This window comes from Cetorhinus maximus, chromosome 14 (assembly GCF_964194155.1).
Source record: "Cetorhinus maximus chromosome 14, sCetMax3.hap1.1, whole genome shotgun sequence".
Taxonomy (NCBI): Eukaryota; Metazoa; Chordata; class Chondrichthyes; order Lamniformes; family Cetorhinidae; genus Cetorhinus; species Cetorhinus maximus.
In genome coordinates, this window is record NC_135892.1 from 88,295,043 (window position 1) to 88,314,526 (window position 19,484).

At 45.0% G+C, this 19,484-nt stretch overlaps 1 protein-coding gene across 1 annotated transcript in view; it reads left to right on the forward strand.

Annotated features, from left to right (window-relative positions):
* prepl (prolyl endopeptidase like) overlaps positions 1–15,786 on the forward strand; it is a 70,092-nt gene extending 54,306 nt beyond the window's left edge. Inside the window, exons 11-14 of the mRNA XM_078557184.1 lie at positions 5,218–5,367; positions 8,191–8,302; positions 13,038–13,120; positions 15,441–15,786. Of these exons, the coding sequence (XP_078413310.1) occupies positions 5,218–5,367; positions 8,191–8,302; positions 13,038–13,120; positions 15,441–15,491 (396 nt within the window). The 3' untranslated portion in view covers positions 15,492–15,786. The remainder of the gene's footprint in view (positions 1–5,217; positions 5,368–8,190; positions 8,303–13,037; positions 13,121–15,440) is intronic.
* The last annotated feature ends 3,698 nt before the right edge of the window (positions 15,787–19,484 follow it).

Below are 19,484 nucleotides of genomic sequence, written 5' to 3' on the forward strand. Positions count from 1 at the left end.
ATCCTGACTTGGAAATATATCACTGTTCCTTCACTGTCACTGGGTCAAAATCCTGGAACCCGCTTCATAATAGCACTGTGGGTGTACCAACAACCACATGGACTGCAGTGGTTTAAGAAGGCAGCTCACCACTATGTTCTCAAGAGCAACTAGGGATGGGCAATAAATGCTGGCCCAGCCAGCGAAGCCCACATCCTGTGAATGAATAAAAAAAAACATTGGCCTTGCACTGTTGCAGGAGCTGCACTCCATCACTGTAACCATTGGTGGCACCTATCGGTGTCCACGCGAGAGCGCTGCGGGGCACCTCGATCTCACTGAGGCTGCCCCTTCTTCTCAAGGAGTCAGCCAGCGGCTCTTGGCCACCCACAGGGAGGAGGTTCAACAGCTGGATATCTCAGGGCCATCCATCCACGTGACTCCGGGAGTGTCCAGCCGATCCAAATCCTCTCTCGCTGTGACCCCATCAGCTTCAACAAGCCAAGGAGGGTGCACCTGGTCCACAGCAGGACACCCAAAGCAGCCAGGGCCTAACAGGTCTTGGCCCTCCAGAGGACGCACTCCAAAGTCATCACAGACAACAGGGTGTGGCAGTCAGCAGGCTACCTCCGCCTCTGCTGTAGATGTTAGGAGAGCACCAAGACAAGGTAAGGAAAGTGCAGAAGATGTAGTTGCACAACGTTGGTACAGGTGTTAGCCACATGTATATAATGTTCACAAATGTAAATAGACTCACAATTATTTCATATCTCCTCTTGTCTATTCCTCCTTCTTATGATGAGCTGTGTCAATCATGTGTGGTACCTTGGTTCCTGTACTCATTTATGCCAATTGTCTCTATCCTGGGCCACTCTTCTGAGCACTATACTACCACCTCACCACAGTGAGTGTCCCATTTCAACATAATATACCATATCAGTAATGCCTGCACCTTCCTGTTAAGTATGCTTGTGGAACAAATCTTGTTCCCGGCCTCGTGGGGTCCCATCATGTGCATTGTTGGCTCTGAACGATTGAGGCAGGGGTGTGCCCCTATCTCGTCTGCATTCTTGACAGGTGAAAGTTTGGTGTTTAAGGAGAGATGTGCTCACACATGGAGAAGGCTCATGCACTGTCCAACTCCATGTTCCCTCTGTCTCTTGGCGGGGTTATAATGAAGTGAGCCTATACACAGAGCTTATGTGGCTGCCTTCATCCAAACAGGTTTCCAACATGCCCAGTGTGAATCTGCGCTGCTCAGCAAAAAAACTCAGCCATCTTGAGGTGATGAAGCAATAGCACATTTGTGTGCAGGCGCTGAGATATTCAACCTTAAGCATTTCTCACCCTGTAGTTGTGACCATTATGGGTAGAAGGGTCTGGCCACAAAGTTGGTAGACAGCGCTGTGTGTCCCATCACCTTGACACTCCAAGAAGTTACTGATGCTACTTCCAAATGGTGATTTCTGGAGGTCAAAACCATCTTTAAGCATGCTCTGGAATTGCTGCTTCAAACTAGGTTGAAGGATGCAAAGGGATTGGAGTGAGTATGTGATGAAGCAGAACGGTGCTCCTCATTAGCAATGACACGTGCCCCTGAGGGCTTCATGTTCTCTGATCATGTTGGACTTCACCAGGGCCAGAGCTGGTCATCAAGGCACACTGGTTGTGTGTAAGAGGAGGCATCTCAGTATCAGGCAGCCAAGTGTCTGACCTTGTCATGCTCAGATGCTCCGCCTCCATAATGGGGTTAGGAGAAACGCAGTCCAGGATTCCTAACTTTAACTGCCGGGTGCCACTGCCATTTCGGAGAGTGTATCACAGCTGGCTGAGTCATCGTTAAGTGCAGTCACAACAGCAATATTTCATCAGCTGCCTTGTCCCAAGTGTTATGTTTCTGTGTCACTATCGATATAACATTTCATGTGTGACTGCATTGGTTCCAATGGATCTCCATGAGGAGCCTTGCCAGATTTAAGGCATACAGGCACTAGGCCACTGGGAGTTGTGCAAGTGCCCCTGCATCTTATAGGGTGCTGTTGTGACTGGGATGCTGGATGGACGTATGAAGAGGCAACACTTTGTGATATCTGATGCCGGAACACCTTTTTCCAGGTAGCACCTCATCTCAACACAGACACATGCCCTTGAGACTTGCTCATCCTTCACAGCATCAGGGCTATGTGAGCGTTCTGTGCAACGATGCACTGTCATCTGGAAGTTAATGGGTGAACCCTATGAACCAGCTATGCTGGTGGTCATGCTGGCCCATGATGGAGGAGAGTTGTCCAGGAGGATCCTCTGTGCATCTCATCATCCTCCTCCTGAAATCTGCTGGCAATGAGGGCCTCACGAGCATGCCTGCCTCGTCTGGCCTATGCAATCTCCTCTTCACCTGCAACTTCGGCTTCCAAGACCTCATCTCCTTTGAGGCCCTCCTCATTGGAAGAGATGTGCAGCTCCTCCATCTCGTCATTTGCCAAGACATCCCCCCCTTTGTAGCACCAGCTTGTGTAGTGTACAACAAGCCATGATGATGCGTGAAACCCTCTGGGGAGTGTACTGGAGCACTCTGCCAGATCTGTTCAGGCATCGAAATCGTATTTTCAGGATCCCTATTGTGTGTTCCACAAATGTCCAGGTTGCGGCATGAGCCTTATTGTACTTCTCTGCAGGAGTCTGAGGCTGCCACATGGGCTTCATCAGCCATATCCTTTGCAGGTAATCCTTGGCCCCAGTGAGCCAACCCTACGTCCTGTGTGGTCCCTCGAAGATGTCAGCAACCTGAGATCTACTCAGGATACTTACGAGTCATGGACACTACCTGGGAATTTGGTACACAACTGCATGATAAGTTTATTATGATCGCACACCAGCTGTGCATTGAGTGATGGTAGCCTTTCCGGTTGACGTTCGGTTGACGTACTGGACTGCATGTTGCCAGGGAGCTTTTATAGCCACAGGAATGCAGTCGATAGCATCTTGCGCCTGTGGGAAACCAGAAAGCTCTGCAAAGCCCAGTGCTCTGGCATCCTGACTTGCTTGATCTCTGTCGATGTTGACAAAATTGTGGGCCTTTGCAAAAAGGGCGTCTGTGACATCCTGGATGCATTTGTGGGTAGACGCTTGGGAGATGCCACAGAGGTCCCCAGTGGAGCCCTGGAAGGAGATACAGGTGTAAAAGTTGAGTGCGACGGTTACTTTCACAGCCACTGGCAATGGATGCCCTCCAAGTCCCCGTGGTGCCAAATCCTGCCGAATGTGGCAAATGTGAGCCACCAGATCCCTTGGCATGTGGAGGCGTCTGCGAAACTGGCTCTCGCTCATCTTCAGATAACAAATGCGACGTCTATACACCCAGGGTCTAGCAAGGAGCCTACACATTACGGCTCTCTGAGGATCATGCTCTGCGTTCGGAGGAGAACCTGCTGCCCCTTAGCCTTTAGAGTTCTGCTCCTCCCTTTGGTGGGTCAGGTGTCTCCGTTGCCGCCTTCTCATTCTTCTCTCCTGCCTCTAAGCAATAATGCAGGCAGCGATAACACCAGGCTCCATCTTCCTGATGGTCTCCTCACTGCAGTATCAATGAGAACCACGCAAGAGCCAGCATTTGTTGCCAAGGGTCCTCTTTCTGTCTGTGATTTTGTGCTCGAGGCCTTTTCATGCATCCAGAGAGTACTGACCCCTGAAATGATGCCCTTATGGGCCGTGCATGAACTTTCACCACAAACCACACCGTCCCCCACCAGCCTACATGATCAACTGGCAGCAGCTTCAGCCACAGTACTGGATGTTCTGCTTTCTGTCCAGGCGCTGGGATCATCATTACCTGCACTCCAAGAGTGCGTTGTTTGGACTAAACATGAAGGTGAATGTTCAGTGACTACATGAGATTAATTTATCCAGACTGGAGGCTTCTCCTCAATGAGTGGTGAATGGCCACATTTCCAAGGAGGTTCAAAAGCTTGTCCAGTCGCCCAATAGTTCTGCAGTTCCATAATACACTGGTGAATTTGAAGGCTGTGAATGAAGTTAAAACTAGGGGAACAATCATTGCCACTTTGAGGGATCAATGTTGCATGAATGGGTATTATCGCTTCACTTTTCTGACTCCCTGCATGTCAGTTGAACAGCTGCGAACCTGTCTCTGGTGTGCCTGTGTCCTCATTTTGAAACTATCAATACAATTGGGTGGCCCATTAGTGCCCGCTAACCCCCCCCGCCCCAAAATCATGTGTAACCTTCCCCACTCATTCTCCCAATGGAGTCCTTGTTCTGCAGCCCCTTCCCTTCCCTCAGTCCTGTCTGGCCCCTTCCCCAGCGGAACCCTTGCCCTGCAGCACAGTAAAAGCCACCACTGCATTCACCTTACTGTGGTACCTGTAGAGACTTGCTTTGAGACTCCCTGAAACCAGTGCAGTGAAGCCTGACGCTGACCCCCATGAGCGCTGCGCGATGCAAGGTATGCGAACTCATCTTGGGGTCAGGAGCGAGGTGCAGGTCACCAGCTGCACGGTGTTTAAATCCTGTTGTGAGATACGTCGTTCTAATTGCACGCGGACATGGGCTCTTAATCCAGCTTGGAGGGATGATTCCAGCGAGCAGGCGTAATAATGAGCTGCTGATTTATGCTCATGATGTCCGCATTGCTCGGCGATGGGAAACGCGGCCTGCCATTGACAGCTGAAGCGCACAATTGCTTCCTCGTTTTACGTTGTCATAAAACTGGTTTTGGGCCTTCTCACGAGATTTCGCTCTCATGCCCGCCATGACGCCTGCCCTGATTGGGAGCAGAAAGTCCTGGCCGATGAGTGTACATCTGCTTTACCTTTTCCTTGTCACTAATCACAGCAAGAGAGGTTAGCCCTGGGGAATTTAACACTTTTACATCTAAGCAATTACGCGGTATTCTTAGTGTATAAGATGGTATACTGGCGCAGCATATAGGAGCATTGATCATGGTGAGGAAGGACAGGATTTGTTACCCCTTTTATTGGATTCCTGATTTATCTGCACTTTTGTGGAGTCTTTCACTGAATGTACCTGATAACAGATGGCTGTTGCCCACCAAACCACTCTCTCCACCGTAGGTCTTTATGTTTGGCCCATAGAGATCTTTATGAGAAAAATAGGAAAGTAGAAGGTTTTTATACATTGCGCATTTTGACTATGTTCTTTTCACAATAATCATAGCTTGTAATAATAATAATTGTTGACTAGATCAGATGTTTTGTTTCGCAGGCTCCTTTCCTTGATGTTCTCAACACCATGCTGAATCCTTCATTACCACTCACAATTGAAGAGCAGGAAGAGTGGGGAGATCCTTTATCTGACCAAAATCTTTTTAAATGCATTCAAGCCTATTGTCCTTATCAGAATATCAAGCCACAGGTAAATTTAAATAGTAATTGTAATGCTAAGAGTTTACTGTGTCTTAAAATGCAACTTCACTGAAGATGCAGCCCAGCAACTTCAGAGGTTAGCTAACTTTGCATTTAAACCCTATTCTTGGTCTGTGCTACTCTTCTCTATTCCCTCCACCTCAAGGACATATGAGCTGGAATAGGCAACAAATACCGTTAGTGGGAAGGATATCATCTTTAACCAATCAAGCACTTTCTAGTGTAATAAAAACAGAAAATGTTGGAACTACTCAGCGGATCTGGCAGAATCTGAAGGGAGATAAATGGAAAAAGGAGAGAGTTAATGTTTCAAGTCTGTGACCTTTCATGGGAACTAGGTTTCTTGTGGTAGACAACTTGGATTTCCAGAAAGCATTTGATAAAGTGCCAAATCAAAGGTAATTGCAGAAAATAAAAGCTCATGGTGTAGGGGGTACATACTAGCCTGGAAAAAACATTGGCTGACTGGCAGAAAACAGAGAGTATGCATAAATGGGTCTTTGTCTGATTGCCAGGGTGTGACGGGTAGAGTCCCTCAGGGATCTGTGCTGGGGCCTCAACTTTTTACAATTTACATCAATGATTTAGATGAGGAGGGGGCGGCGAAAGCATGGTAGCTAAATTTGCAGACGACACAAAGATAGGTAGGAAAGTATGTTGTGAAGAAGACATAAGGACTTTGCAGACGGATATAGATAGGTTGAGTGAGTGGGCAAAAATGTGGCAGATGGAGTGCAATGTGGGAAAATGTGAAGTTGTTCACTTTGGCAGGAAGAATAAAAAAAGAGTATTACTTAAATGGAAAACGACTGCAGAATTCCAAGATATAGAAGGATCTAGGTATTCTTGTGCGTGAGTCACAAGAAGTTAATATGCAGGTACAGCACGTAATCAGGAAGGCTAATGGAATGCTATCCTTTATGACAAGAGGAATTGAACATAAAAGTAAGGATATTATGCTTCAGTTATACAGGGCATTGGTGAGGACATCTCGAATACTGTGTGCAGCTTTGGTCTCCTTATTTAAGGAAGGATGTAAATGCATTGGAGGCGGTTCAGAGGAGGTTTTCTAGATTGATACCTGGAATGAGCAGGTTGTCTTTTGAGGATGGGTTAGACAAGCTGGGCTTGTTTCCATTGGAATTTAGAAGAGTGAGGGGTGACTTGACTGAAGTATATTAGATCCTGAATGGTCTTGACAAGGTGGACATGGAAAGGATGTTTCCTCTTGTGGATGAGTCCAGAACTAGGGGGCACTGTTTTAAAATTAGGGGTCGCCCTTTTCGGACAGAGACGAGGAGAAATTGTTTCTCTCTGAGGGTTGTGCAACTTTGGAACTCTCTGCCTCAGAAGGTGATTGAGGCGGGGTCACTGAATATTTTTAAGGCAGTGGTAGATAGATTCATGTTAGAATAGGAAATCAAAAGTTATTAGTGGTAGATGGGAATGTGGAACTCAAAACACAAACAAATCCGCCACCATCTTATTGAATGGCGGAGCAGGCCTGAGGGGCCAAATGACCTTCTTCTGCTCCTATCTAGTATGTTTGTATGTATCGTAAATAGCAGTCTTGATGGTGTCAGCCAAGGTACTGTTATGGAGTTACAGGTAAAAGAAAGACAAAGCGGAAAGTAATAATAAGAAAGGTGAATGTGTTTGGGACTGGACACTAACTCAGAGTTTGATAACTGCAGTAAGGTAACCACAGAGATGTTGTGGTTAAAGTTTACCTTTTAGAACTAAAGTTGAGCTCTGATATGACAAACTTCAGTTTAGTAATGACGCTGACAGCTTGCAGCACAATTTGGCTGCACCACAGCACTAGCAAGCATGCAACATGTTTTGACCATTTTTACATAAAGATAGTAATAATAAATAATGGTAAATAAGCCTGTCACCCTCTTACATTAGTCAGTAACTGTTAACATATTCTAACCGAGACCTTAACTGTCTTTGCAGGATAAACAGTCCTTAGAGCAACACTCACTCTCAAACAGTTACAAAGAACTATTAACTTCAATATATATTTTCCTCCTTCTATAATTTTATGAAATTAAATATCTGAGATTGAAGGAAATGCATGATACAGTGGGTTAGACACTAACCTCCCACCATTACTTTCTATGCTTTTACCTAATCCCCATTACCAGGATGAAAGTGCAACTTAGGAAAATATCCTTCCTTTAATGGTATTCTCTTCATCCTCCACCTAACCTGTCTTTCTCTTCTGATTTCCTTCAGGATCCAATGTGAAATGATGGTTCCTAGTTGACATGGACCCACAGCACAAACTAACAGTGAAAATCTGTGGCAGGGGGTGTATAATGGGTGGCCAATCACCTACCCAGTAATATTCCATCTGCGAATGAAAGTTAAAATATACCTCTAGATGTCTGTAATGTGAAACTATTGAATTTTCCAACACTAACATACTTCATACAAAAATGTGACATCAGTAGTGGATGTGTTAGTGAGCCCGATACTGGAAGGAAGCTCAATTAACAGTGACTCATCAGTCAGAATGCTTCTACTGTAGATGAACTATATGAACACAGCTCCCTCACACTGTTGGGCTTAATAGCTCTTCCAAACATTTCCCCTTCTTGATAGAAGGGGAAGCTACATAGCAAAGTTTATGGGCCATCAGTTCAAAATATCTTTTTAACTCCAATTTTTGAATATTATGATAACTGCCATCACAATGGTAACATAGATAATGTTTTCCATGTTGATATTTTGAAATTGTAATCTATTTATGAAAGTGCAATCCAAGCAAGAATTAAGATTTCAACACTATTGACTGTTTTTTCAGAAATACCCTTCTGTATTCATCACAGCCTACCAGGATGACAAGCGTGTGCCATTATCAGGGTTGCTAAGATATACAAGAAAACTGAGAAATGCTGTGGCTGTTAATGCAACAGGTAAGATTGGCTACTACTAAATATAAGTCACTGTGCCAATTCTATTACTCCAAGCAATGAAGTGTCTCGGAAACTTAAAACAAATTACAAGTTTTAAGGTCATATATTTATTTAAGTCAAAGTATATTTAGTCACACAGCATCAAATATATACTACGATATACACTTTTACAATACTTTTCAGCTACCAGAATGCCTGAGGAGAATCAGCACATGGTATAGTCACTGGTATATAGTTAGTTGTGGACTATTGCGTAGCACTACCAAGTGGCTGCAGGCCAAATATGGGGAAGGGAGGATCAAGAGATTGTGGTCACCTGTTGTGAGTAAAGCCTTTAACTACTGTTGAAGTTTCTAATGATGGAAATTGGTGCACTACAAAGGAGACTGTTGAGGTGTCAGCTGTGGCTCAGTTCATAGCACCCTCGCCTTTGAATCAGAGGGTTGTGGGTCCATGTCCCACTCCCGGAAAACCAAGAACTGTGATTGTACTCGAAAGAGTTGCAATCTGTGATTGTTGATAACTCGAAAGAGTTTGATTCACTGCTCTGCATTGAAAATACAAAGGAGACTGTTGGGCTTATCCACAGGTGATGCTAGAACCTGGCTGCCAGCCCTAATGGGATAAGGCTCCTGGAGGTGGCTTCTTGGGGGGGTGGTGGCATAGTGGTATTGTCACTCAACTAGTATTCTGGGGACACGGGTTCAAATCCCACCACTGCAGAGAGTAGAATTTGAATGTAATAAAAATGGAGGTGGCTTCTTAATTGGCTGCCACCAGGAACACCATATCTAAAGTCCTGCTGTGACTACATCCAGGTTCCCAACCCGGAATTGAAATCAACATCAGGATCATGACCCAATCAGCCCATTGTTTCACCGGTGCCAAAGGTCAACTTGACAATTCATTTGGTTGCACACAGGTCAATGCATGTGTCGGAGGAATTTAAAGAATTATTGTTTTTTAGATTACCTGGTTGTTATTTACCAACCTGCTTACTGAGCATAGTTTGGGTTACATTTGCGTTCTTTATGGCATTTGCTAATAATTATAAAACACATAATGAAATGAAGCCACTTGATTTACTGATAGCTACAATGAACTCCAAGCTTAAAAAAAACAATTTCCATTTCAATAAGAATTTGAAGATATGTGCCTAACTGCAGGGACAAATGTTGTGGTATATTCTTCTACTCCCTAAAAGGGCAAGCTCCTCTTTTCTACTTGTGAACTGTTTATCAGATTTTCATTACCCCAGGCCTGGTAACATCATATCGCTAGGCCATCTGCACTAATTAAGACTCCGAATTTTGGTGTTGTGACTTTTTTATGGAATTCACTGCCATCTATTAATTTTTATCACAATATGAACAGTGGTGCAAATGATGGCCCACTGCCATTGTATCAGTATCTGGCTTTGCTGGTAATCAGCTGTGAACAATTTGGAATTGCTTATCAATTACTATAAAATGCAAACTCAAGAAGATTGAAAGTATAAGCTCAAAGACCCACCGCACAGACATCACTCTACTGCAGTGTCTTCCAAAGTGTTAAATGTAGAAGTGTCTGTAATGTGGTGGGATCGGGTTGGGGGGATAATTGATTCACCAGAAGTGAAAGGCCTTTGTGAATAATTATGACAACAATGGCCCCTTTGACTATCTGCGCTGTGGAGAGAAAGTAACATTGTAAATGCACCGTGGAAAAGTGTCACTGCTAACACAAATACTGCAGATAGAATTGAGTTAAAGTATATTAAATATACTGGAACATATACTTCTAAAACCTCAGAATTAAAATCTGGGTGAATAGGTTGCTTTATAAGAATTTTTATTCTGATATATTTTTACTTACTGTTTGCAAGTATTTATTATATATTATTAATGAATAAAAATGAAAATAAATAAAAATAAATGGATAAAAATTTTAAAATGAAAATGAAAAAGGGGGGTGACAATGGAGGAGAGAGCTCATGGGTCTGAAGTTGTTGAACTCAATGTTAAGTCCGGAAGGCTGTAAAGTGCCTAATCAGAAGATGAGGTGCTGTTCCTCCAGTTTGCATTGGGCTTCACTGGAACATTGCAGCAGGCCAAGGACGGACATGTGGGCATTACAGCTGGATGAGGTGTTGAAATGGCAAGCGACAGGAAGGTCTGGGTCATGTTTGCGGACAGACCCAAGGTGTTCCGCAATGCGGTCACCCAGTCTGCGTTTGGTCTTTCCAATGTAGAGGAGACCGCATTGGGAGCAGCGAATCAGTAGACCAAATTGAAGCAGGTGCAAGTGAAGCGCTGCTCCGCCTGAAAGGAGTGTTTGAGCCCTTAGACGGTGAGGAACGAGGAGGTAAAGGGACAGGTGTTGCACCTTCTGCGATTGCATGGGAAGGTGCCATGGGAGGGAGATAAGGTATTGGGGGTGATGGAGGAGTGGACCAGGGTGTCCCGGAGGGAACGGTCCCTACGGAATGCCGACGGGGGTGGGGTGAAGGGAAGATGTGTTTGGTGGTGGCACCATGCTGGAGTTGGCGGAAATGGCAGAGGATGATCCTTTGAATGCGGAGGCTGGTGGGGTGAAAAGTGAAGACAAGGGTAACCCTATCATGGTTCTGGGAGGGATAGGAAGGTGTGAGGGCAGAGGCACAGGAGGTGGGTCAGACACAGTTGAGGGCCCTGTCAACCACAGTGGGTGGGAAACCTCGGTTTCCAGTCCTACTCAAGCCCTCTCCCACAACTCTTTTTTCGGTGCATCTTGCTCTCGTCTGGACCTGGAAAAATTTATCAATTTTGCTTCCAATTTCCACCCCTCCATCACCTTCACATGGTCCATCTCTGACACTTCCCTCCCCTTCCTTGATCTCTTTGTCTCAATTTCTGGTGATAGACTGTCCACCAATATTCACTACAAGCCCACCAACTCCCTCAGCTAGCTCAACTACAGCTCCTCACACCCTGCTTCCTGTAAGGACTCCATCACATTCTCAGTTCCTTCGCCTCCGTTGCATCTGTTCCAATGATGCCACTTTCCAAAACTGCACTTCTGACATGTCTTCCTTCTTAACCGAGATTTCCCACACACAATGATTGACAGGGCCCTCAACCGTGTCCGACCCATCTCCCGCGCCTCTGCCCTCACACCTTCCTCTCACTTCTAGAACCATGATAGGGTACCCCTTGTCCTCACTTTTCATCCCACCAGCCTCCACATTCAAAGGATCATCCTCCGCCTTTTCCACCAACTCCAGCATGATGCCACCACCAAACACACCTTCCCTTCACCCTCCCTGTCGACATTCTGTAGGGACCGTTCCCTCTGAGACACGCTGGTCCACTCCTCCATCACCCCCAACGCCTTATCTCCCTCCCCTGGCACCTTCCCATGCAATCGCAGAAGGTGCAACACCTGTCCCTTTACCTCCTCCCTCCTCACCGTCCAAGGACCCAAACACTCCTTTCAGGTGAAGCAGCGCTTCACTTGCACCTGCTTCAATTTGGTCTACTGATTCACTGCTCCCAATGCGGTCTCCTCTACATTGGAAAGACCAAACGCAGACTGGGTGACCGCATTGCGGAACACCTTGGGTCTGTCTGCAAGCATGACCCAGACCTTCCTGCTGCTTGCCATTTCAATACCCCATCCTGCTCTCATGCCCATGTGTCTGTCCTTGGCCTGCTGCAATGTTCCAGTGAAGCCCAACGCAAACTGGAGGAACAGCACCTCATCTTCCAATTAGGCACTTTAAAGCCTTCCAGACTTAACATTGAGTTCAACAGCTACAGACCATGAACTCTCTCCTCCATCGTCACCCCCTTTTTTCACTTTCATTTTAAAATTTTTTAAATCTTTTAATTATTATTTTTTATCCACTTATTTTTATTTTTATTTATTTTCATTTTTATTCATTGCTTTATCCCCACCTTTTATCCTATTTTCAATCTTATTTCCCACCACCGTCCCCTCCCCCCATCCCAGCCCCACAAGGGCCATCTGTCACTTGTTCATGTTGTTCTTTCCAGAATGCTTACCCTTGTCCTGCTGTTATCACATTCTGCTTTCTGACATTAATGCCACCATTAGCACCTCCTTTAGCCAGTACCATTATCATTAATACTCCTTTGTCCTTTTGTCCATGACATCTTTGGCAATCTCTCCTTTGCCTCCTCCTATCGCTGGCCTTCTATCCAGCTTCACCTGCTCCACCCCGCTTAAACAGTATAAATTTCATCACAATTTTACTTCTCTTTAGCTCTGAAGAAAAGTCATTAGGACTCGAAATGGTAACTCTGTTCCTTTTTCTCTCCACAGATGCTGAGTTTATTTGCTTTTATCTTAATGTTTCAAAACAAAAGTTTTTTAAAATTGCTTTAAAAAATTGCCTTGCTACATTTAGGAGCGGTAGCATTTGATTAATACAGATCAATTCCTGATCCTGGATACCTGTCTGACTCAGTCAGACCTGATCCTGAGTGTAGTCTGGTCAGTTTCCTTCTTCCCCACACAAATATTATATATAATAAGAATTATGCTCCATGCCTATCAAATGAGTCCAAACAGAAGAAAATTACCCAACCCATTAAATTTTAAAGCACAAACACGATGTCACAGTTTAACAAAACTCTTCTATGTAGGTATGATTGAATTGGAATAATTTTGATTAATAATTGAATGAGATAATATACTGCATAAAGTACCTTTTCAATTTTTCTGAATTATTTTTGCATGTTATCTTGAATCAAAGATGAATTACCAGCCGTCATTTTGGATATTCAACCTGGGGGCGATCACTTTGGTCCATCTACTTGGGAAGAATCAATAGACGAAGTAAACCTTTATTTTTCTCTCCACAATAAAGTGTTCTCTCCTTCAGATCAGTAAGATGTATTTTAACTGTTCATATCAGGTGTGTTGTAATGTGGTAATGCATTAGCACACTGACCCTGTGTGTCACAATGATTTTGCTTGATGTGGAGCAATTGAAGGGTTTATTCCAAGTCTCTTAAGCTTGGGTTTTTAATAGAACAAAGATCTTAAGATACCCCTCCACCTCGGCTCAGAGACATGACTAAATTGCATTGCCCTGCCACGAACCTGGGACTCCAGTGCCTATCCTTCCAGCATCAGCCACATCCTCCCCAGTGGCGCTGCTGAGCACAAGAGCTACAGGCTCGGTAGGTGAGATTTCCGCCCCCCCCGGGGATCTTGATTCCAGGGGAAGGCCCACTGCTGGCCTTGCCACTCCCTAATCGGCATGTGGTTTGATGGGCCTTCCCAAAAAATGGCAGCACAGGTCTCTCGCTGCCTCTCCAAGATTCTGCCTTGAGTTGAGTCAGAGACTTCGGACAGTTCTGATGTACAGCCCTGTATAGTTACCCATGAAATGTTAGACATAAAAATCCTAGTCTATCTCCTGGGTAACTACACATCGACCCCCAATCACTTACACTGATCTTCCAACTCCGCTCTTAAACCCTGACTACCCCTTTGACCCACTCAACTACTTCCCAACCCCCAACTACCTCCCATGAACCCCTGACCTAACTACCCACCCGATCAACCCCTTGACTACCCACCCGATCTGACTTGACTGTGCATCACAACCACCCTAAACCCACTACCTGACTACCCTCTCGACCAGACCTGTCTAGCCCCACCACCCCACTTCCCCCTGATCCGACCTGACTAGCCCCCAACACCTGACTACCTCCCAATCCCACCTAATTAGCCCCCACCATCCATCTAGCACCCTGAGCTGAACTGACTAGTCTCCACCACCCGACTCCCCTAATCCATCCACCCACTCACCCACCTGCCACCCTACACCCTACTCACTTACCACCCTACCCCCTTACCCACCTATCACCCTACTCACCTGCCATGCTACCACCCTATACACCAACCACCCTACCCACCTTCCAACCTTCCACTTGCCACCCTATCCACCTGTCACCTCACCCACCCTACCCATTCACTCATTCATCCATCACCCGCTCACTAACGTTCGCGCTGGACACTTATACTTACCTTACGGCAGCTAGTACCTTACAAAGGTGCATGTCCAGTCCTCCCCTTATGCCACAGCACTCCAACGGAGCTCTTAGATGGAAGCTGCACTCTGCTTTTCTGAAGAAACTGGGCTCGGAATTCCTGGTCAGAAATGTGGAGCAGCGTCGCAGGAGCAGAGCGGCAATCCGATGATAACTGCTGCTTCTCAGAAGATCCGGGCCATTGTTGCCCACTCCAGCAAACTCTGGGGCAATAACGTTCTTAATAGTGAAGGAACAGAAAAGTAATTGCTGTCGAAGGCACATAAATCCTTAAAGTTGGGATTGCAGGTAAAAAAAAGTGGCAAAATAAGAGAAATGGAAATTTTAGGTTTTATTAATAGGGGCATTGAATATTAAAGGAAAAAGTGACATTTCTAAATATTTAAGATCACGATTGGGTTTGGTGAATGTGCAGAGTGATACATATTTGTTTGCCATGTTCAAAATTCAAGAGTAAGAAGGCATAGCATTAAATTAAGGAGAGCAGCATGAGAAATTCAGACAAAATGTTTTAAATAAAATGGCAATGAATATGTAGGACAGACTATCAAGCTGCCACTTCAGTCAGTAGAAACCAGCTAACTTAGCACCGACTGGGGATCAAATCTGGAACTTCCTTGTTTTTTGATGGCTCACTATCACAGAATTATGCCTTTTCGGTATTGGGTAGTTTTATGAGACTCAACTCAGCAATGAAAGGGAAAAATATTTGTCACTCAATGCCTATATTTAGATTACTTTAAATGTGTAATTTTTGAAACAGATAGACAGGATGTATACTTTTAAGTCTATCACCACCACCCACCACCCCCCCCTCTCCCTCCCTCCGACACACACCATGCATGCACACTCACTCTGAGGAGGGTAAACATTGCCAGGAATTTCCAGCCCTGCTGTGGCAGAAACCGCCGCAGTGGGACATTCAAACATCCATTCACATTGGCAGGAGGGGCACCAGAAAATTCCAGCCCACATTTGGTTTTAAAATGTACCCAAAGGAGTGATGAATGTTTTAATTGTTGTAATGACCAAAGTATCACATTTGTGCAATAAGAAATCATTTTCTGGCAAATAACTACACCTTTTTTAATTTATAGGTTGCCGGGCATTACGCATTTTTATACAAGGAGCTAGAACTTGTTGTGTAGAAGCATCCAGGAATAACTGTTGTAGGTTTTCTATACAGCTCACCAACATGGTTGACATGGTTTCAATGAAAAATTATTCTTCAAAATCACTGCAATTGAATTCTGTATTTGTAGGATTCATTCTTTTGTACTGATGAACTTTGAATTTAATATTTATTTCTGGTAGCCAACCCTGGATGTTCAGTGATCAATTTAAAGTATTTCAAACCAGCAGCATTATTTGTGTATTGGGCAACAATTAAGATATAACATCATTGCAATGTTTTAAATGCCAATAAACCATTTTTATAATTTCTGTTCCCTTGTGTATACTTTTTTATTATTCATTCATGGAATATGAGCGTCGCTGGCTAGGCCATCCCTAGTTGCCCTTGAGAAGGTGGTGGTGAGCTGCCTTCTTGAACCGCTGCAGCCCATGTGGTGTAGATACACCCACAGTGCTGTTGGGGAGGGAGTTCCAGGATTTTGACCCAGTGACAGTGAAGGAACTGAGATATATTTCCAAGTCAGGATGCTGAGTGGCTTGGAGGGGAGCTTCCATGTCCTTCTAGAATCTAGATGGTAGTGGTCACGGGTTTGGAAGATGCTGCCTAAGGAGCTTTGGTGTGTTACTGCAGTGCATCTTGTAGCTGGTATGCACTGCTGCCACTGTGCGCCAGTGGTGGAAGGAGTGAATGTTCGTGGGTGGGATGCCAATTAAGTGGGCTGCTTTGCCCTGGAAGGTTACAAGCTTCATGAGTATTGTTGGAGCTGCATACATCCAGGCAAGTGGGGAGAATTTCATCACACTCCTGACTTGTGTCTTGTGGATGATGGGCAGGCTTTACGGAGTCAGGAGGCGAGTTACTCGCCGCAGGATTCCTAGCCTCTGACCTGCTCTTGTTGCCACAATATTTATATGGGCTTGTCCAGTTCAGTTTCTGGCCAATGGCAACCCCCAGGATGTTAATAGTGGGAGGTTCAGCGATGGCAATGCCATTGAATGTCATGGGGTAATGGTTAGACCCTCTCTTGTTGGTGATGGCCATTGCCTGGCACTTGTGTGGCACAAATGTTACTTGCCACTTGTCAGCCCAAACTTGGATATTGTCCAGGTATTGCTACATTTGGACATGGACTGCTTCAGTATCTTTTTTTAATTCATTCATGGGATGTGGGCATCGCTGGCTAGGTCAGCATTTATTGCCAATCCCTAATTGCCCTTGAGAAGGTGGAGGTGAGCTGCCTTCTTGAACCACTGCAGTCCATGTGGTGTAGGTACACCCACAGGAGCTTTGGTGGGCTCCTGCAGCCCATCTAAGGAGTTGCAAATGCTGCTGAACTTTGTGCAATCATCAGCGAACACCCTCACTTCCGACCTTATGGTGGAAGGAAGGTCAATGATGAAGCAGCTAAAGATGATTGGGTCCAGGACATTACCCTGAGGAACTCCTACAGTGATGTTGTGGAACCGAGATGATTCACCTCTAACAACCACAACCACCTTCCTTTATGCCAGGTATGACTAACAACCAGCGGAGAGTTTCCACCCTGATTCCCATTGACCCCAGTTTGGCTAGGGCTCCTTGATGCCACACTCGGTCAAATGCAGCCTTGATGTCAAGGCCAGTCACTCTCACCTCACCTCTGGAGTCCAGTTCTTTTGTCCATGTTTAAACCAAGGCTATTATGAAATCAGGAACTTAATGACCCTGGGGGAGCCCAAACTGAGCATCAGTGAGCAGGTTATTGCTAAGCAAGTGCAGCTTGATTGTACTGTTGATGACCCCTTCAGGAGTAGACTGATGGGGCAGTAATTGGCTGTGTTGCATTTGTCCTGCGTTTTGTGTACAGGACATTCCTGGGTAATTTTCCAAATTCCCAGGCAGATGCCAGTGTTGTTGCTGTACTGGAACAGCTTGGTGGGGGCGCAGAAAGTTTCGGAGCACAAGTCTTCAGTATTGTGATGATGGATGTAATTTTTTAAATATTTTTGGGAATATGGTGGTATTCTGTAAAGAAGGCTGTGTATGTGTGTGCGTACGTGTGTGTGTGCGTGTACATGATTGAACTGGGGGAGGGTTAGTAAACACAACTTGACTGTGAGAACTGTCTGACTGCATTTAAATGTTGACTGCAAGTAACATTCATGCCACACAAGTGCCAAGCAATGACCATCTCCAACAAGAGAGAATCTAACCTTCGCCACTTGGCATTCAATGGCATTACCATCACAGAATCCCCCACCATCAACATCCTGGGGGCTACCATTGACCAGAAACTGAACTGACCTAGCCAAATAAATACTGTGGCTACAACAGCAGGTCAGAGGCTAGGAATCCTGTGGCAGATAGCTCACCTCCGGACTCCCCAAAGCTTGCCAACAATCTAGAAGGCACAAATCAGGAATGTGATGGAATACTCTCCACTTGTTTAGATGAGTGCAGCTTCCACAACACTCAAGAAGCATGACACCATTCAGTTCAAAGCAGCCCACTTGATTGGCACCCCACCCACAAACATTAATTCCCTCCACCACTGACGCACAGTGCAGCAGTGTGTACCATCTACAAGATGCACTGCAGGAGCTCATAAAGGATCCTCAGACAGCACTTTCCAAACCCATGACCACCACCATCTAGAAGGACAAGTGCAGCAGACTCACGGGAACACCACCACCTGGAAGTTCCCCTCCAAGCCACTCGTCATCCTGACTTGGAAATATATTGCCGTTCCTTCACTGCCGCTGGGTCAAAATCCTGGAACTTGCTCCCTATCATGACTGTGGGTGTACTTACACCACATGGATTGCAGTGGTTCAAGAAGGCAGCTCATCTCCACCTTCTCAAGGGCAGTTAGGGATGGGCAATAAATGCTGGCCCAGCCAGCGATGCCCTCATCCCTTGAATGAATTAAAAAAAAAGGTCAAGTATGTTTTTCCCTCTTGTTGGTTCCCTACACTGCAGAATTTTTATTTTCATCCACACATCTTAAATAAAGCAATAATTTAGTGAGACAAATCAAGGGATAATTTTAATTTAAACGCATGATGATCTCTCGTCGCCGTTTGTGTTTCAAGCGTACTTTCCTTATCCTTCTTTCATCAGAACTTGTTGCATAATGAGACTTGAGCAATATTTACACCCTTTATTGCAAGAACTCTATGCTTCCTCTGCTGTCCTTGGCATTTTCTTTATCAATAGAACATGTGACTTTAAATGTGTAGGTGTTTTATTACACATCCAACCTACAGTGCTAGGGCTGCAAGGCTACAGGAGAGTGAGTACTTATCAAGGAAGTTTGTGTTTTTTATTGCTCCTCTTTTATGGAGTTCCTCAAAAAGATAAATCAAACGATCTTGTTATACACTGTCATTCAAGCTCAGAGGTCTTGCTTCAAGCTGCAAAAGCAATTTAGAAGATGATATCACATGTGAGAACTACTGTATTGACTAACACGAAGCATATAACTTTGGAAGACATTTGCAACATTATTTGGAATAATTTGTACTTTATAATGAAGAAGTTAGATAATTCTTCAGCTCGTCTGCTACTGAAACCCTCATTCATGTCTTTGTTACCTCTATAGATTCAGCTATTCCAAAGCACTCCTGGCGGGTCTCTCATGTTGTAAACTTGAGGTCCCCCAAAACTAAACTCTGCTGCTTGTGTCTTAACTTGCACCAAGTCCCGCTCCTCTAACATCCCTGTTTTCGTTGCCCTATATTAGTTCCCAGTCAAGCAACAGCTTGATTTTAAAATTCACATCCTTCTTTCAGGTTCCTCCATGGCCTTGGCCCTCCCTATTTCTGTAATCTCTTCTAGCCTCACAACCCTCCAAGGTATCTCTGTTCCTTTAATTCTGACCTCTTGTGCATCACCAATTTTAATCGCTCTATTGATGGCATTGTCTTCAGTTGTCTAAGTCACAAACTCTGGAATACCCTCCCTACACCTTTTCACCTCACTTTCCTCCTATAAGACAATCCTTAAAATCTACCTCTTTGACCAAGCT